General features: G+C 52.4%; 1 protein-coding gene across 17 annotated transcripts in view; it reads right to left on the reverse strand.

Moving 5' to 3' along the window:
* LRRFIP1 (LRR binding FLII interacting protein 1) overlaps positions 1–16,044 on the reverse strand; it is a 140,950-nt gene that overhangs the window by 64,583 nt on the left and 60,323 nt on the right. For 2 of the 17 annotated variants that reach the window (XM_080799062.1, XM_080799064.1), the window contains exon 1: positions 15,164–15,404. The exons of 11 other annotated variants lie outside the window; for them this stretch is intronic. In XM_080799062.1, coding sequence (XP_080655188.1) covers positions 15,164–15,229 — 66 coding nt within the window. In that variant the 5' untranslated portion in view covers positions 15,230–15,404. Of the gene's footprint in view, positions 1–15,163; positions 15,520–16,044 lie in introns of those variants that run through there. 4 more of the 17 variants (XM_080799072.1, XM_080799071.1, XM_080799069.1 and 1 more) reach the window with 3 other exon arrangements.

Genomic DNA, 16,044 nt, shown 5'->3' on the forward strand with positions numbered 1-16,044 from the left:
CCAACATGCGGCAATCCCATGACCCTGAGACCATGACCCTAGCTGAAGGCAGATGCTCAACCAACTGAGCCCCCCAGACTCCCCTAAGTGGGCACAGCTCTAAGGACTTTATAAATATTGTGCCACATACCCCTTACAACACCCTCTTAGGTAGATATTATTACCATCCCTCAGTTTATAGAGGAGGGAACTATGGCACAGAGAGGGCACGTAACTTGACCAAGTTCACACAGCCTGCAAGTGGCAGGGCTGGGCAGCGTGCCTTCCTCTGGAGCTACGACAGACAACTGCGCAGAGCGAAGCATCAGAGCTGGACAGGACCGTCCCTTTTACAGAGCAGGAAGTGGACGCTTAGAGAGGCTGTTGGACCTGTCCCAGGGCACAGGGCTGGGACTCTGATGCTACATTCCAGAACTCCTGTCTAGTCACCTCTCAGGACACCCTGCTACCCTCTGCTCCCCCTCCAACACTCGCAGCGCCAGGAAGCTCATCTTTCCTCAAGACAAGACCAGAGGAGGACAGTCGGTGGGTCCTAGCTGTTGGAAGCATTACATGAAAACAAAACAAAACAAACAGTCTCCATGTAACTATTTATCAACTTGGATAGCTATTTAGCCAAACTGTACTGAAGACCATTAAAACACTAGACCAGGGCTGACTTGCACCCTTGAACCTGCCACTCAAACACTGCTTCCCTCTCCACAGACCTGTCCATTCACTGTTTCAGCCGGTACAGCAAATGACTCCAGGAGGACGTGGTGCACAAGCACCAGGATTCGGGTTTTCTGGTGTCAAGCAAATTCCAACTTCTTTCCACTTAGTTTCTTTGGGGGAATGAATACACTTGTAATTCTTCCACTGACAATTCTGTTGATAGTTTTAGGTGTTAAAGCAGGGCTGGAAGAGGCAGCCAGAGTTCCTCTGGTGTGGCCAGTGGGCCAGCAAACAGAAGGCAGCCCAGGTGTCATCATTCAGCTTGTCCCGCAGGACCAGGCTCCCATCAGCACGGCGGATCCCAGTGTTGAGGATGCCCATGTCCCCCGTGCCACACTAACTGACTCACAAATTTATCTTCTGTCTGAATTCGAATCTGGGTTGAAAACTGACCGTAGCTCATCTGTCAGAGACTGGCTGGTGTGTGGCCTTATAAGGAATTTCTTCTGTAACTTGGTTCATTTCGTGTGGTTCCTCTATCAACCCGAGTCCCTCAAGTCGGGGGTTGTGGGGGGTCAAATTTCACAAGTGCCTCAGAACATTGATACCTTGGCACCATTTTCAATTTTCTAAACCATGTTACACTGTGTGAGGAGCTGCTCGGGGTCTAAAAAGATCCAGCAGAGCTCAGGGGAGGGGAGGGGAAGGCTTGTGTGACTGATACCCGGCCACGCTGAAATGCTACGGACTTTTGGTGGGGCCAGCAAGAGGACTAGGTTCACTCTGAGTGCAGCCTGCCTCCCTGCCTTACTGTGGGGAGGCCCGGCCCCCTGCCTGCTGGCTCCGGGTCTGTGTCTACGCCGGTACAGCCCAGGCTGCCAGAGCCACCAGCTTGGGACCAGGACTGGGGGCAGGAGAGGTGGTTAGGAAGAGAGAAGGGAGGGCATGGAGGAGGGTGAAGGGGAGGGGCGGAGCAGGAATGTGAGAGACAGGAAAAGGGACAGAAAAAGGGAGGGCTGCTGGGGGGACACAGTCAGAGAGGAGGGTAGCAGGCCGATTCTCGGGGGCCCCAAGATTCCTGCCCTGGTGCACTTGCTCCACAAAATCCTCTCCCCTTGGGCACGGGCAGCACCGTGAGTGGGAGTGATGCCGCTCCTGTGACTGGGTGATATCTCAAGGCCAAAGAAACACAAAAATTATTAAGGTCTCTCGTCAGCTGACTTAATAAAAAAATAGATGATCCTAGGTGGGCCTCACCTAATCAGGTGAACCCATTAAAAGAGGGTTTGGAAGTCAGACAGACTCTCCTGCCCACATCAAGAGATAAAAGACAAAGAGGTGGGGTCTGGTGTCACAGGGCTAGTGTCTCTGACCTGGGGGAGTCTGAGCAGCATATACCCATCCCGTCCTGCCTGCTTTCCTGTAGCTCTGCTTGGGACTGGACCAAAGATCCCTGAGGAGACCACCTCTGTGAACACACAGTCCCTGCCCCCAGTGGGACGTCCCACCGGACAGGCAGGCTTCCAAAATAACATCCCATCGGACCACACAGACTACATCTCAGCTACCCCGTGGGCCTCCCTCCACCCCGGAAGTGGCTCCCGTCTTGGCCCACCCACTCCTATGGTCCTCAGGTCCAATCCAGAAAGTATGTCCCGGTCATGAGGACAATGGTACCAACAGACTAAAACCCACCAGAGCTCCCGATCCGAGGGACCCAGGCCTGGATGATAAAGGAATCGTGGGAATGAACCAAGTCACAGAGTAAGTTCCTTATGAGGCTGTATCAGTCGTAGTCACTTGACCTTCAGTTCGAATTCAGAAAAGGGCTAAACTTCGCAGGCAGTACGATCTCACATCGTTGTGATTGCTGCCTTGTGAAACACCTTCCTCTCTTAGGGTTCGCATGGGACTCAAACCCGGGAAGTGAGACGCCCGTCACATAGGAAGTGGTAAAAATCATGTTCTCTTCTGGGAATCCAGCTAATTAAACACCAACAGACACAGGTGTCGACATTTAAACCGGTCCCAACACCTCTGCATGACCAACTTCGTGAGCACATGACTGTGACCAGCATCACAAGCCTGGTCCTGGCCCGAGAGGCCTGAATGAAAGACTAGAGAGTCTGGCGACACAATTTAGCCTGAAACGCTGATGTTACCAAGAACATGAAAGAGCCCAACCCAGAGCCCAAGAGACCGTGATCCCCCAAACGATCCCTGTGAAGTCACCAGAAAGAAATATGATATGATCAAGTCATGAAGTGAACAAAAAATACAAAACAGCTCTGGTCCACCACGATGATAAGCAAACAGGAATTCATTCCCCACAGCATTTCCTGGGACGCCAGCACTGCCCTCCTGTTGCCTCAGGCCAGGCAAGGGTTCTTGGGCTCCCCCCGTGCCTTGGGCCAGTGCTTCTGTGTGCAGGACAAACCCATCACCACCTGCCACCTTCGTGAACTATAAACTCACTCTTGAGGTCACAGCTATGTCACAGTTTGTAGGAGAGTTTCCAAATGCTTACTTTCACTTCTGCACTTAGCTGGTGGGGAGGGACAGCTACTGGTGATGGCCAGCCCAGGCCCACCCAACCTTGCAGCACCTTCAGACACGGCCAGGGAAGGACTTGTGGATGGCGGTGTGGGTCCCAAGTCTCTGGAGGAGACAGCCAGGGCTGGGGAGTTGGAATGTGGGACAAGGTGGAGAAGCCAGAGAGCCTGGGTCATGGGCCCTAGCTCTCAGCCCCTGTATCTTCTGGAACCTTATCCTGAAGGAATGTGAAACCACTGGAGGGTTTTACAAAGGGGCACGGAGGGGCTGACCTCTGTTTGAGAACTAGCGCTCTGGCTGCAAGGTGGGGAATGGGAAGGGGCTGAGGGAGGCAGTAGGGAATCTACGAGGTGGGCAGAGGTTGTTTTGAGCCAGCAACCCTGTGACCCTGAACACGTGGGATGAAGCAAAGCGGGGTGGCCAGAGGGCATCAGAAGGGTGCCAGAAGCCTAGGGTCCCAAGCCCGTGTGTGCCAGCAGCCAGAGAACCCTGGTGAAGAAGCCCCATGTGCCATACCCGATGCTTGTGACGCGCACGGCGCTTCCCCAAACCTGGATGGGACATCCTGCCTGCTGACCTCAGCCCACCCCCCAGGGCCTGTGTGGGGCTCAGAGTCTGGGAGTGCCGTCACCTCGAACCCCCTAAACTCCCCAACTCAAGGAAGAGGGTGATGGTCCATCGAAACTGGAAGGACAGAAAGGGGTGGGTTTGTGGGATGTAAGACAGAAAGTCCAAAAGGCACAGGGGTTCAGAAAAGCAAGCTTGGAAAACAAGACCGCGTACCCTGCCCAGCAAGGAGTCCGCTCCCTCGTTGTTCAGCTCCCGTGTTGCTCCTGGGATGCTCCCCCGACTGACCTGTGACCAAGCTCGTTCTGTGATCTCAGGGCACCTCCCGGGGTGGCAGCAGGGCAAGCTGGCTTGGCCCTTCCTCCTGGTCCTGGGCTGCCCCCTTCCCTTCCTACAAGAGCTGACAGGAGATGGGCATCAAGCCCTCAGCATTTACCCTCAGGGGCCCAGGAAAGGCAGAGCTCTGGGCCGTAAGCCTCTTCCTGCTCCCCACCACGTCTTTCTTGAGATACATACTAAAAAATATTTAAGATGAAATAGTATGATTGCCATAAGATTTGCCTTCTAATAACTAGGGGGAGGGGGAAGGGGGGGGTCTGAAGGGATGTAAGCTGACAGCTCCTGGGCTGGCTGGTGGGCCCTCTAGCACAGTGTGCACACCCCCAGAGCATCAGCAAACCTGGGGAAGAGTTAGAGATGCAGAATCGCCCCCTACCCCCAGGCCCTCCCAGTCAGAGCCTCTGGGATGGAGTCCAGCTTGCTGGGCTTCAACATGCCCCCAGTGTGTCTGTGTGTGTGGCGGGGCGGGGCGGGGGTGGGGGTGGCTGACACTCTCTCAAGTGTGGGGAACTCTGTCTTCTGTTAACCCATCTATGTTTGGGTATGTTTGACATTTTTCATAATAAATAGGAAATTTTTAAAAGGGAGGGTAAAAGGGGGAGGCAGGCAGAGAGAGAAAGAGGGAGGAAGGAAAGAGAGGACGGAGCCCCCCAAACCAAAACCATGCTCAGGGCTACTAGAAGGTGGACGGGGGTGTTGCTGGAAACCCCTACAGGGCTGCCGCCCCCCCCAGCCACACCCCTCAGCTTCCCCACAGCTTCCCCCCAGCTGCCCCCCGCTGCTCCCCCAGCCACACCTCAGCAGGCCTCTCCAGGGTCTGGGGAGGAGCCAATCCAGTCAGGCTCCTGCCCAGAATGCAGTGTCCTCTCCCCCAACAGGCCAGCCTCGCCCTTCCCCCAGGGACTCCCCCTCCCCCCGCCTCAAACCCCGCAAATGGAGCTTCAGAGACATTGGGCTTTAAAGCAAGTGGCCCTCTGATGATGGAGACAGAGAAGTCCCCACTCATCACCACCAGAGTCTCCCTAGAAGAATTCTAAAAGGTGGAACCCTTGACTCCACAGAGCCCCCGTTACAACTGACCCTAGACAGACAGGACAGCTCTTGGAGGCAGGAGCGTCGTGTATGCCACGGGAGACACTGTGGACACACAGGGCAGCAAGGGCCTGACCCCGGAGCCTCCTCTCAAACGGCTCATGCACCCCTGCTCTCCCAGTAGGGTCTCCGGAGGCCCTGAGGCCCCCAGCCCAGGGTTGGCCGCAGGCGCATACAGGTGGCTGGGAACGGGGGACGTGTCTCCCCCACAAATCCTGTCCCCGCAGTGCAGCTCTAAGGTGTCTATATCCTTCCTGTAGCTCCTACCCATTTAACTACCTCGAGGACCCCACGGGCTGACCGTCAAAACATAGGCAGGTGATAAACACCGGCAGAGCAGGAGTCCCAGGAGCAGGATCCGCTGCTGTGGGAGGAAGACACGGTCACTTCCTGGAGAGCCTCATGTGGCCTTGGGGCGCCTGGCTCTGGGTCCGCATCCTCAGCTTCCACGCTCTCCAGGGATTCCGGCAGGGTGTGAAACCCTATACCCCGAGCCCGCGCATCCTGTGATCCCAGAAAATGTTCTTATTCTGCTCTGCGACTCTGCAGTTGCTCCCAGGGTTTCCAGAACTCTATGTGGAAGCCAGAAGGGGAGTATCATCCCTGACTTGGGGGTGATTCTTGACAAATGGGACTGAGAGGCCCTCTTGTCACTTCCTACAGTGAGGTCTGGGGGCTGGAAGGGCACAGGAGGAGGGCTCCGGAAGTCAGCGGCCACCTGCCACGACAGGACACAGAGCCCAAAGCAGGCTCACGCACACTGCTGGAGTGCCGACCACGGCGGGCTGTGCCCTGCGACCGGGCGCGCTGCCATTTGAGTACAGGTGTTTGGGAGGAGGCTGTCCCCACACATTAAGACCACTGCTGGGGGCCACGGAGAGAGGGCTGGGCCATGGCCACACCTCAGGGACCTCAGGGACCACCATTTCTTTGTTCCATTTGCTCAGATGTAATATGGAAATGAGCCACATGGGCTATTCAGAAACACAAGCAATCTGGCAGCTGTAGAGCGTTCTAGAATTAGGAGGAAAGTTTTACTATTGATTGTACACATTCCTTTTAGCCTTTAGGTTTTAGAATCAAGCAGAACTGAAAAACCAGACTATTTTCTCAGGCCGCATCGTCTAACCAGAGGTCATAAGCTCTCAGGGAAAGGTTCGCTCCCGGGAAGGTAGGAGGAATCTCACGCCGCTGAAGCCTGAAGCGGTGACAAAGAAGCAATTTTGTTTGGAAACAAGCAGGGCCTTCTGCCCCGTGAGATCTGGCCCCAGGCTGACAAAGGCTCAGGGCTCCCGCTGGGGCAGGCTGGAAACCTCCGATTTGCTGGAGGCCATGGACACAGGCCCATAGGAAAGCCCCTTACGACACACTGCCCAGCTCTCGTCTGGATTGGACGGCTGTGCAGGGTAACCACAAGGCTGACACAGAGTCCATGCCCAGAGTGGCCTTTGCTACAGGAAGTGGCGACAGCCAGCTTGTATTCTGGGTACATCCCCAATCCCTCGCGTGCGGCAGCTTCTCAAGACGGGCTGCTGGTCCAAGCAGCCGAGTGGAACGAAGGACATGCTTTCCCACAGGGTCACCAACAGGAAGGGGAGCGCGTGAGCCAGCAGCTCACCAACAGTGGCTTGTGCCGTCTCCGTACCCAGCACCCACCACCCCTTGGTCCTCGGCTGCCGTGTGCACTTCACGCTCCTCTTTCCAAAACCCTGGCTTACACGATTACTGTAGGTTCCCCCAGTGGCTTTATGGCCACACCTGTGAGCACAATCACCACAAGGGGAAGGTACTTTGGGATTGCAGGCGCTGGTGGGGACAGGAACACCACTTCAGAGGGCATTTTGGGAATCTGGGGGGCACTGAAGGCATCATGGTGACTGGAGGCAGGACACAGCAGGCCAACCATCCTGCCTTCAGACAGGCCTGCACAGTGAAGAACTTTCCCACTGACTACTCAGATGGAGAGAAGAATCCACCTTATAATTTTCTGGTCTACAAACTGATTCCAACTTACGCATAAAATCAAAATACTGTTTGCACCGTTGTAAGATACACTGGCTGTTTCAGGAATGCAATCAGCATGAAGACTGACGGAAGATGACTTGGCTATGTTCGGAACTTCCTCAAGAGTCAGTGACCACTTGGGAATGTCCAGGCACCCATAGCAGCAGGCTGCGTGGCGTGTGGGTCTCAGCACCACAGGCCTGCATCGGTCTGTGTTCGCGGCTATGGCTCAGGGCATCGTTGGCTCATCCGAGACGGCTCCCTTGGTCTTCTGGTGCACCAGGGCTGGAACGTTTCTCTATCGAAACCCACGTTCTCCTAGGGCGATCTACCTTTGTTTTATCTCTTTTCAGTGCAACAGCTGAAACACTGTATTGACTTGACATCACATGTCCCGGCAGATTCTACTGCATATGAATTTCATTTCAGGTTAGCAATGGGAATGTTAAAAACTTGTTACAAAAAGGGGGCCTGGGTCCGACAGGGTTGAGAACCACAGCTTTGAAAGTGCAGAATGGGACAGGGGAGCTGAGCCTCTCTACAGCTCGGCCACACAGTCCAAACAACCTGGCCACAGGTCAAGGGCACGCAGCAGGGAGCCGCTGCGTGAGCCACAGACTAAACATGACACGCTTTGTCCATTTTACTTGAAGGTTTGGAAAACAGAAAGTTAAAGACTACAGCATAGGGGCGCCTGGGTGGCTCAGTCAGCTAAGCGTCCGACTCTTGATTTCAGTTCAGGTCATAATCTCTGGGTTGTGGGATCGAGCCCCCATGTCGGGCTTTGTGTTAGGGTGGGTGGTGAATTCTGCTTGGAATTCTTTCCCTTTGCCCTTCTCCCTGCTCACTCTCATTCTCTCGGTCTCCATCTCTCTCAAATATATATATACATATTATATATATATAATATATTTATATTTATATTTATATTTATATTTTAAACAGACTAAAGTAACTAGTTATCTAAAACACCAAGTTGCCACCAAAGCCAACTCCAGTGAGTTCCGGAATAGGATGTAAAATTATAAAGGAATTTTATGATAAAACACCAGCCTTCAGAGAGACCTCTACCTTGCAAGACTGGGCCACGGGACTCCAGGAGCCCAGACCAGGGCACCTGGTGGAAAAGCCCAGAGTGTCAGGCACCCCCTCTCCGCAGGCTGGGCCACAGCACTCCAGGTCTCTGAAGATGGAGACCATCCATGGAGGGGCCTCAACACCCACTCGGGTTCTGGGTCTACCCTTCACCACTTACGTGGACTCTGACAAACTACACTACCTTCTTTGTTGTTGTTGTTGTTGGTGGTGGTGTTAATCATGCAATATTTATTTATCTATATCTGATTTCATTATCTTATCTTCAGAGTAATTAACATACCATGTTATGTTAGTTTTGGGTGTACAATACAGTGATTCAATAGCTCCATGCATTACTCAGTTCTCATCACGGTAAATGTGTTCCTTCATCCTCATCACTTATCTCCACCACCCTCCCAAGGCCACTCCTCTCTGGTGACCATCAGTGTGTTCTCTATAATTAACAGTCTGTCTTTTGGACACTGCGTCACTCTTGGACGTTAGCTCTCGTCACAGGGAAGGGGGGAACCAGGCTAAGCGATCTCCGGGAGTTTCCTTTACTTCTAAAATGTATCTCTACACCAGAGGTGAACTGTTTCTACAGTGAGACTGTCAGTTCTCTTTCCCCATTTTGCTACTAGAAATCTCCTGACTTTGCTTTTCTGAATATTGAACTTTTTAAAAAACTCCTCACATACCAAAATAACAAACTGGTCTGATTCAGGAAAAATATTATTCATGTTACTTTATAGAAAGCAGTGACTAGTAACATTCACCTTAAACTTCACAAAGTAACATTTACCCAGTGAAACTTCCCAGCACAATCTTCAATTTAGCAACTACTCCTATACTGATGGGGGCAAATGAACATGTTGCACAGTGTCCTCCACAAGGACACATTTCTCCTCTTGCTGTTTACATCTTTTATATTTTTTTCTGAGCTGAGAGAAAGCCCGCATTTCCTTCAATAGCCTCAATGAGCTGGAATGACAAAGGAAAGCAAGAGAGAGTGACAAATAACCATGTGTGACCGACAGGGGAGAGCATCTTGGCCCCATTTGTGCGGCTGGGCCTCCAGGAGACAGGTGCTCTCTGGTCAATGCATCTGGGCCCCCTCCTTTCCCCTTAACCTGCTCTACTCACGGTCTTCCCTGCAAACCCCACATTTTTTTAAGGTGTCACAAAAAATGGACATTGTTCCTTCTCAGAATAGGGCTGGACACTCCAGAGCTTTCCTTTATCGGGCAGCACACAACTATTGACTACATTGCCTCTATTCAAGCGCTACTCCTAGAACAAGCCAGGAGAGAAACAGAGGCCATCATTTCATCCTTCCTTCCTCCCTCCCTCTTTCTTTTAAGATTTTATTTATCTGTTTGAGAGAGAGTAAGAGAGAGCATGTGTGGCGGTGGTGGAGAAGGACAGAAGGAGGCTCTCTGGAGCAGGGAGCCCGGTGTGGGCTAGGACCCTGGGACCACGACCGACCAGAGCTGAAGGCAGACGCTTAACTGACTGAGCCACCCAGGTGCCCCCAGAGGCCATCATTTCAATTCTCAGTGAACTTGTCTGTCTGGGTGGGGTGGGGTAGAGCCGCACAGCACCCAGGAAGGAGGCTTCTGTGGGATGCTGACATACATAGCACTTACAAAGCTGGTGTGGTGTGAAAATAGAAAAACAGAAATTTCTGTGGCTCTTTCAATTTTACTCTTTTTTTCCTTATTTAGAAAGATAAAGTCCACTGAAATTTCTTTTGTTTGGGGTGCCTGCATGGCTCAGTTGCTTAAGAGTCTCTCTTCCCAGAGTGGGGTCCTGGGATTGAGCCCCTGTAGGGCTCCCTGCTCAGCGGGGAGTCTGCTTCTCCCTCTGCCTACTGCTTCCCCTGCTGGTGTGCTCACTCGCTCTCTCTCAATGAATAAATAAAAAATCTCTTTTTAAAAAGACTTTATTCATTTGAGAGAGTGGAGAGAGATAGAAGAGCACACAATCTGAGGTGGGGGGGAGGGTGTTGGGTAGTGGCAGAGGGAGAGGGAGAAGCAGACTCCCACTGAGCAGGGAGCCTGATGTGGGGCTCAATCTGGGACTCTGAGACTATGACCTGTGCTGAAGGCAGACGCTTAACCAAACTGAGTCAAGCAGGTACCCTTAAAGGTAACTCTTAAAAAAAACAAAAACAAAAAAACAAAAAAATTTTTTAAAAAGAAAGTTCTTTTGTCTAAAAACTACCAGAGAAAGAAAGGAAATGTTTAAAAAAATGAAGATGTCTCATGCATTCGGGGCAAGGCCATGTGCCCTAAGAGGCTGCCTTAGCAACCAGAAACGCTTCATCCTGCGCTGGGTTTGTGACAGCCCAGAGGCTGCAAAGAGAAGCTCACAGCAGCCACACAGCAGCAGCCGCTGGCCAGACCCTCGGTGAAGGACTGTATACAGTGGCAACAGTTATCAGCAACAGCTCTGAGTTAGCAGGCCTGGGTCTGAGCTGGCTCTACCACCTCCTAGCTGGGTGCACTTGGGAAAGTCCTCTGATGCTCTGAGCCTCAGTTTCCTCTTTATCTGTACATGGAGATAACCACATGAGGTTCTGGCAAGGGCTAGGAAAGCTGCCTACAGAAACCACTTAACAGCGCTGACCCTGCAGGGGTCTGAGAATGCTGCCTGTTGTTAATGCTTTAACTCATCCTCCTTGACCCTCTGTAGCCGCTAGGGACCCAGTCCTGTGAATTTAGCTCAGATGGAGTTTAAAGGCGTGGGGAGAAGACAAGCAAGCTGAGGCACCCACCAGGAGAACAGGCCTGGGGGGAATTTCAGAGCAGGGAGAGGAGGTCCCAGCCCACACCAAAAGGCCACTCTATTTCTCTCCCCCTTGGGAGATGACACACCCACTTGCCACAAAATAAAAAAGATGTGAGGATCAGAAATGAGGTTGCTTTGAGAAGGCTGATTACACAAATATACAAATGAAACATTTTGGTTACAATTAAAAGTCCTCATTAAATTAAGATAAATTACTTTCCTACTACAAAGTAGTTATGCTTTTCCACTCAAGGCAAAACCACTTACATGACTAAAATTGTCAGGTTACCGTATTAAAGAGAAAACCACTTGAGCTCTGGCCCTCGCCCTAATGAATGGACGAGTCTCAGAATACACATTTGTGTTGTTGCTGGTTTTGTTGTTTATTTATTCTGGAATTTGGCCAGGGGAAGGGGATTTCAGTAGTGGTCTCAATCAAATCCATGGCAATTTGGAATTATTACATTGTGGAGATAGTCAAGATAATGCTTTGTTTCACAAACATGGAAAAAGAAGCTAATATAATTTTATCTAGAAAGTCTAAATAATGAAAATTCAGTAAATCCACTCCATGAAAATGAGCTTCTTTATTAAAAAACAAAAACAAAAATAAAAACTAAAATTTTGGTGGCCCAAAGGAAAAGCTGCAGGTAATAAAAAAATCCTCTGCTCCCTACCCAATCTCCAACTTGTAGCAGGGGTGTAACAGGCTTATCTTGATAACAGGTTAGTGATTTGAACCTTATGGCCTCTGAGATTCCAAGATGAATACTTTTAAATATGAACAGATACTTGGAAACCCTGAGTAACTAGTCATAAACAATGCCTCTGCTGAGTCACATAGCCTGATTTTTCAGGGATAACAAATTCCTTCTGAACATTGCCTTTTGAGGAGCAAACTTGTTGCACCAGCATTTGCCCTCACAACTCTGTAGAAGCTAGATAAGGACCTCTAATCAGGTAAGACTCCAATCAATGTTACCTGAGAACAGCTCGGTGACTATAAATAACTTGATTTCCTGTGCTCAGTGTAAGTGGCAGTTGCGACTGAAGGGTTTTTTTTGTTTTGTTTTGTTTTTTTAAATTTGTGAAGGAGGCTTCTGCTATGTTGTATTAGCTCCAGCTGAAGAGAAAGTAACTCTTAAAGCAAAAGGGAAATTTAGTCTCATTTCTGCCCTAGGGGGACACTCTTAATCCTATGAGAAAAGACCTTACTTCACTATTTTTGTATCTTAACTGCTTGGGAAAGTGACCCATCTAAAACAAGGCAGGTTTCCAGAGCTCAAATCTCTGAGCCACAGCAGGTTTTATGACGTTCGTACTGACTGCACCCCCACACTGGGCAATGCGCCTACTTGCCAAGACCTGGGGACTTTGGGACAGGGACCCACAATGATGAGAGTTCGACCCAGGCAGGCTGTCCTCAGGACAGGACCGGTGGCTGGTGAGGGCTTAGTGCCAATCAGTTATGTCAAAAAAGACCAGAGGTGACACAACCGGTCATAAGCACGAGGAAGTTACAAAAGTTAAAGAAATGTATGGTTTCTACACTCACAGAGCTCCAGGGCCAGAGCTCACTGTTGTGTAAGGCACCCCCCCCCAACTGTTCATTCAGCACTTCCTTTTATTTATTTTTTATAATTCTATTTTTAAAAAAGATTTTATTGATTTATTTGGTAAAGAGAGCACAAGCAGGGGGAGTGGCAGGCAGAGGGAAAGGGAGAAGCAGACTCCCCGCTGAGCAGGGAGCCTGCCATGGGGCTCGATCCCAGGACCCCGAGATCATGACCTGAGCTGAAGGCAGATGCTTAACTGACTGGGCCTCCCAGTTGCCCCTCAGCACTTCCTTTCAACCAGACCTTTAACCTCATAAAAGGACTGAGTTTTACTTCTGTTTCCCAGGCCCCACTCTAAAATACTTTTTGCTACTATTCACTAAAAAAACAAAACAAGGGGCGCCTGGGTGGCTCAGTGGGTTAAAGCCTCTGCCTTCGGCTCAGGTCATGATCTCAGGGTCCTGGGATGGAGCCCCGCATCAGGCTCTCCGCTCAGCGGGCAGCCTGCTTCCCTTCCTCTCTCTCTGCCTGCTTGTGATCTCTGTCTGATAAATAAATAAAATCTTTAAAAACAAAACAAAACAAAACAAAAAAAACCCCAGAACTATAGGTTCACAATTTCTTCTTGGAAACCCCTGGGGCCAAACAGGTTTCAGAATTCAACATTTTTGGGTTTTAGAAGGATGATAAGTTGCATAGGCCCTCGAGTCTGTAATCACCAGAGTAACAGCCCTCAACCAAGACATTCCCAGGCTGCAGAGAAATGTGTGAGTATTCACAATGAGAGAAACACAGATGGAAAACAGCCTCCCATCAGCCAGGGCAGGCCTTCCCGCCAAATGAATTCAGCCACAAACTTAAAAAAACAACAACAACAAAACAAAAACAATTTTCAGTTTTCAGAGTTTACTGGGTCCTCGAATTGGGGGTACAGTGGGGCACCTCAATCAAAGCCCAGTCCAGACTCTCCTGTGATTTATCCCCACAACACCTCTATGAAGAACGCTTCTCAAACCAGATCCAATCCACAGATAAGGGTTAATGGAACCTGGCAGCCAGTGCCACGGAGAGCCCACGTTACTTCTCCTCATTCCTCTGATGGCCTGTCCCTCCCATCCCCACATCCTGATTCTCCATGTTTACTCTTTCTTCCATCAAGGGCTCCCTGCCCAGCTCTTGGTCCCTCGGAGCTCGACTCCTGCCCAGGGCTAACAGCACCCTGCTCTTGCCATCTATGGTTTGCCTGGGCGACTCTGCAGAACACCAGCATCTCCCAGCAAGCTCCTCGTCCTTCCTTCTTCTGAGGGCCCTTCCCTGCTGGTGATGCACAGATGTCTCTGTAGGCTCCCAGGCCCCTAGACACCAGCCAGGTGAAGGGGTAGGAACCAGCTCCAAAGGTCTGGCTCAGGGCAGGAACTTTAAACGAGGCTACAGAGGAAGCACACCAACTCAGACATTAAAAATATCCACCTGACAGTACCCAGCAAGGAAAGCAACCTTCAAGCGTGGATTCATTCATCAAAGTGTATTTCTATGCTTCTCCCTAGCATTTACCAGGAAGCTCCCCAAGGTCAGGGCAGTCTTATTTATCTTGGATCCCCCGCAAATACCCAGTGGATGATTAATTTCTGCCTGATGAAGGAGTGATTGTGACCAGCTCACACTTTTATCAAGGCTTCCAAAAAAAACTGGGTGAAGTGAAAATCTCCATAGGGTCTCTGTGCAGTACTGACCTCGTGGTTCTTTTTCAAAGTGCACCCTTTTGTCTTTATATATTTCCATCCGCAGTCAATCACAAGCTGCCCGAAAATGGGTAATTACAAACCTTCCCCACCTTACCCCCTGTCCAGTTTCAATGTCCAACTATCCCCACATGCGTGGTCCCAGTCCTGGGTGGGTACTGAGCTGGATAATTGCAAAATCCCACTCATGGAGGATCCTGCCAAGCCCTGGAGACCCCAGGAGACCAGCCAAGGTGGATTTGGTGACCCGGGACCCTGGAGGTATTTGGAGCAATCGGGCTCAGCCCCACTAGTCCTAAAATCCAAAGCAGGGTAAGTACTCCAAACTACCCCGGCCACTGGTGGTACCAGCCTTAGGGTGAGGTCACCGGCTTCGGGCACCAGTTCTCAGGGGCCGTACATTGTAAAACACCAAACTAGCAGCTGCGACGGAAACTCTTGACCACGCGCCGGCTAAGGCTGAGCCCGTCCCAGCCGCCACTGCAGGGGCAGGGGAGCGACCGAGTTTCTTTCGGTCCCGGCAAGGGGAGGCTCGGTCCGCGACAACGAGTTTTCCGGCGCGCAGGGAGGACCGCGCACACGGGGCCGCGAACGCACAGACAGCAGAGCCGGCTCCCGCCCGCGCATCCTCGCGTGGGGACGTTCACTGCAGGAAGTGCGGGCCAGGCGGGGCCCACCCCGCACTTCCCCAGGCACAGAGGGCAGCGGCGGAAGGTGCCCACTGCCCCGGGGCCTCAGAACAGCAACCAGGAGCAAAGCGAAAGTTTCGACAACGTGTTTTCCTCTTACCAGTCTCTGAGCCTCTGGGCTCAGACAGTCTATTTCCTTGTTCTGCGTGGCCGCGGGGTTGGTCATCCTGCCCAGCGATCAGTCCGCCTTCTCGAACAACCGGGGAAGAGACTCGCTAGAGTCGTGGGATCCGCGGGCCGGCAGGCTCTCAGCGCCGCCGCATGCCCGGAGTGGCGGGATTACTGTTCCCGGAGACACAGCGCGCGTCCCAACGAGAACTCGCCCTTCCCAGAGCAGGCTCGGGCGCGGCCGGGGCGGGGCGCAGGTGGCTGGGGCGGGAGGGGCCGGGGGCGGGGACACCCGGGGGCCGAGGAGCCAGGGCCGCCTCTTCAGCGTTCCGCCCCCCGGGGTCCCCCACCCAGCCGCCCGCGCGCCCCGCCCCCGGGGGTTCTCCCCCTCCACCCACCTCGCGCTCTCTCCCAATCCGGTGCGCCCCGTCCGGACCGCCCCGAGCTCCAGCTGCGCGGTTATCAATCACCGCCCAACCACCCCCCCCCCCCGCAGACACCGGAAAGGCGGAGGTGGGGGGAAGGGAGGGGAAAGAAAAGACCACAGCCGGCCCCGCCCACAACCCTGCCTCGGCTGCGAGCCCAAAGTTGGGGAAGGGCAAGTTGAGGGGCCTCTGGGAGAGGGGGCTCGCGGGAGCAGCCCACGCGGGGCAGGAGTCTGCTTGGGGAGGGGCCTGTGCGAGTCTGCGCCGCGGTAAGTCCTCTGGGGCGGGGCCTGCGCGGGGGCGGGGCGAACTGCCGCCCGGACCCCGCCCCCGGCCCGTCGGTGCCCAGCTCCCCGCGGCTATCGCCCCGCAACGTCCACCGAACTCGGGCCAAACTGAGCTTCTGCGTTGCCGCAACCTCCGCCCGAGCACAGCAGCACCTGCCGGC

This window comes from Martes martes (genome assembly GCF_963455335.1).
Source record: "Martes martes genome assembly, chromosome: 3".
NCBI lineage: Eukaryota > Metazoa > Chordata > Mammalia > Carnivora > Mustelidae > Martes > Martes martes.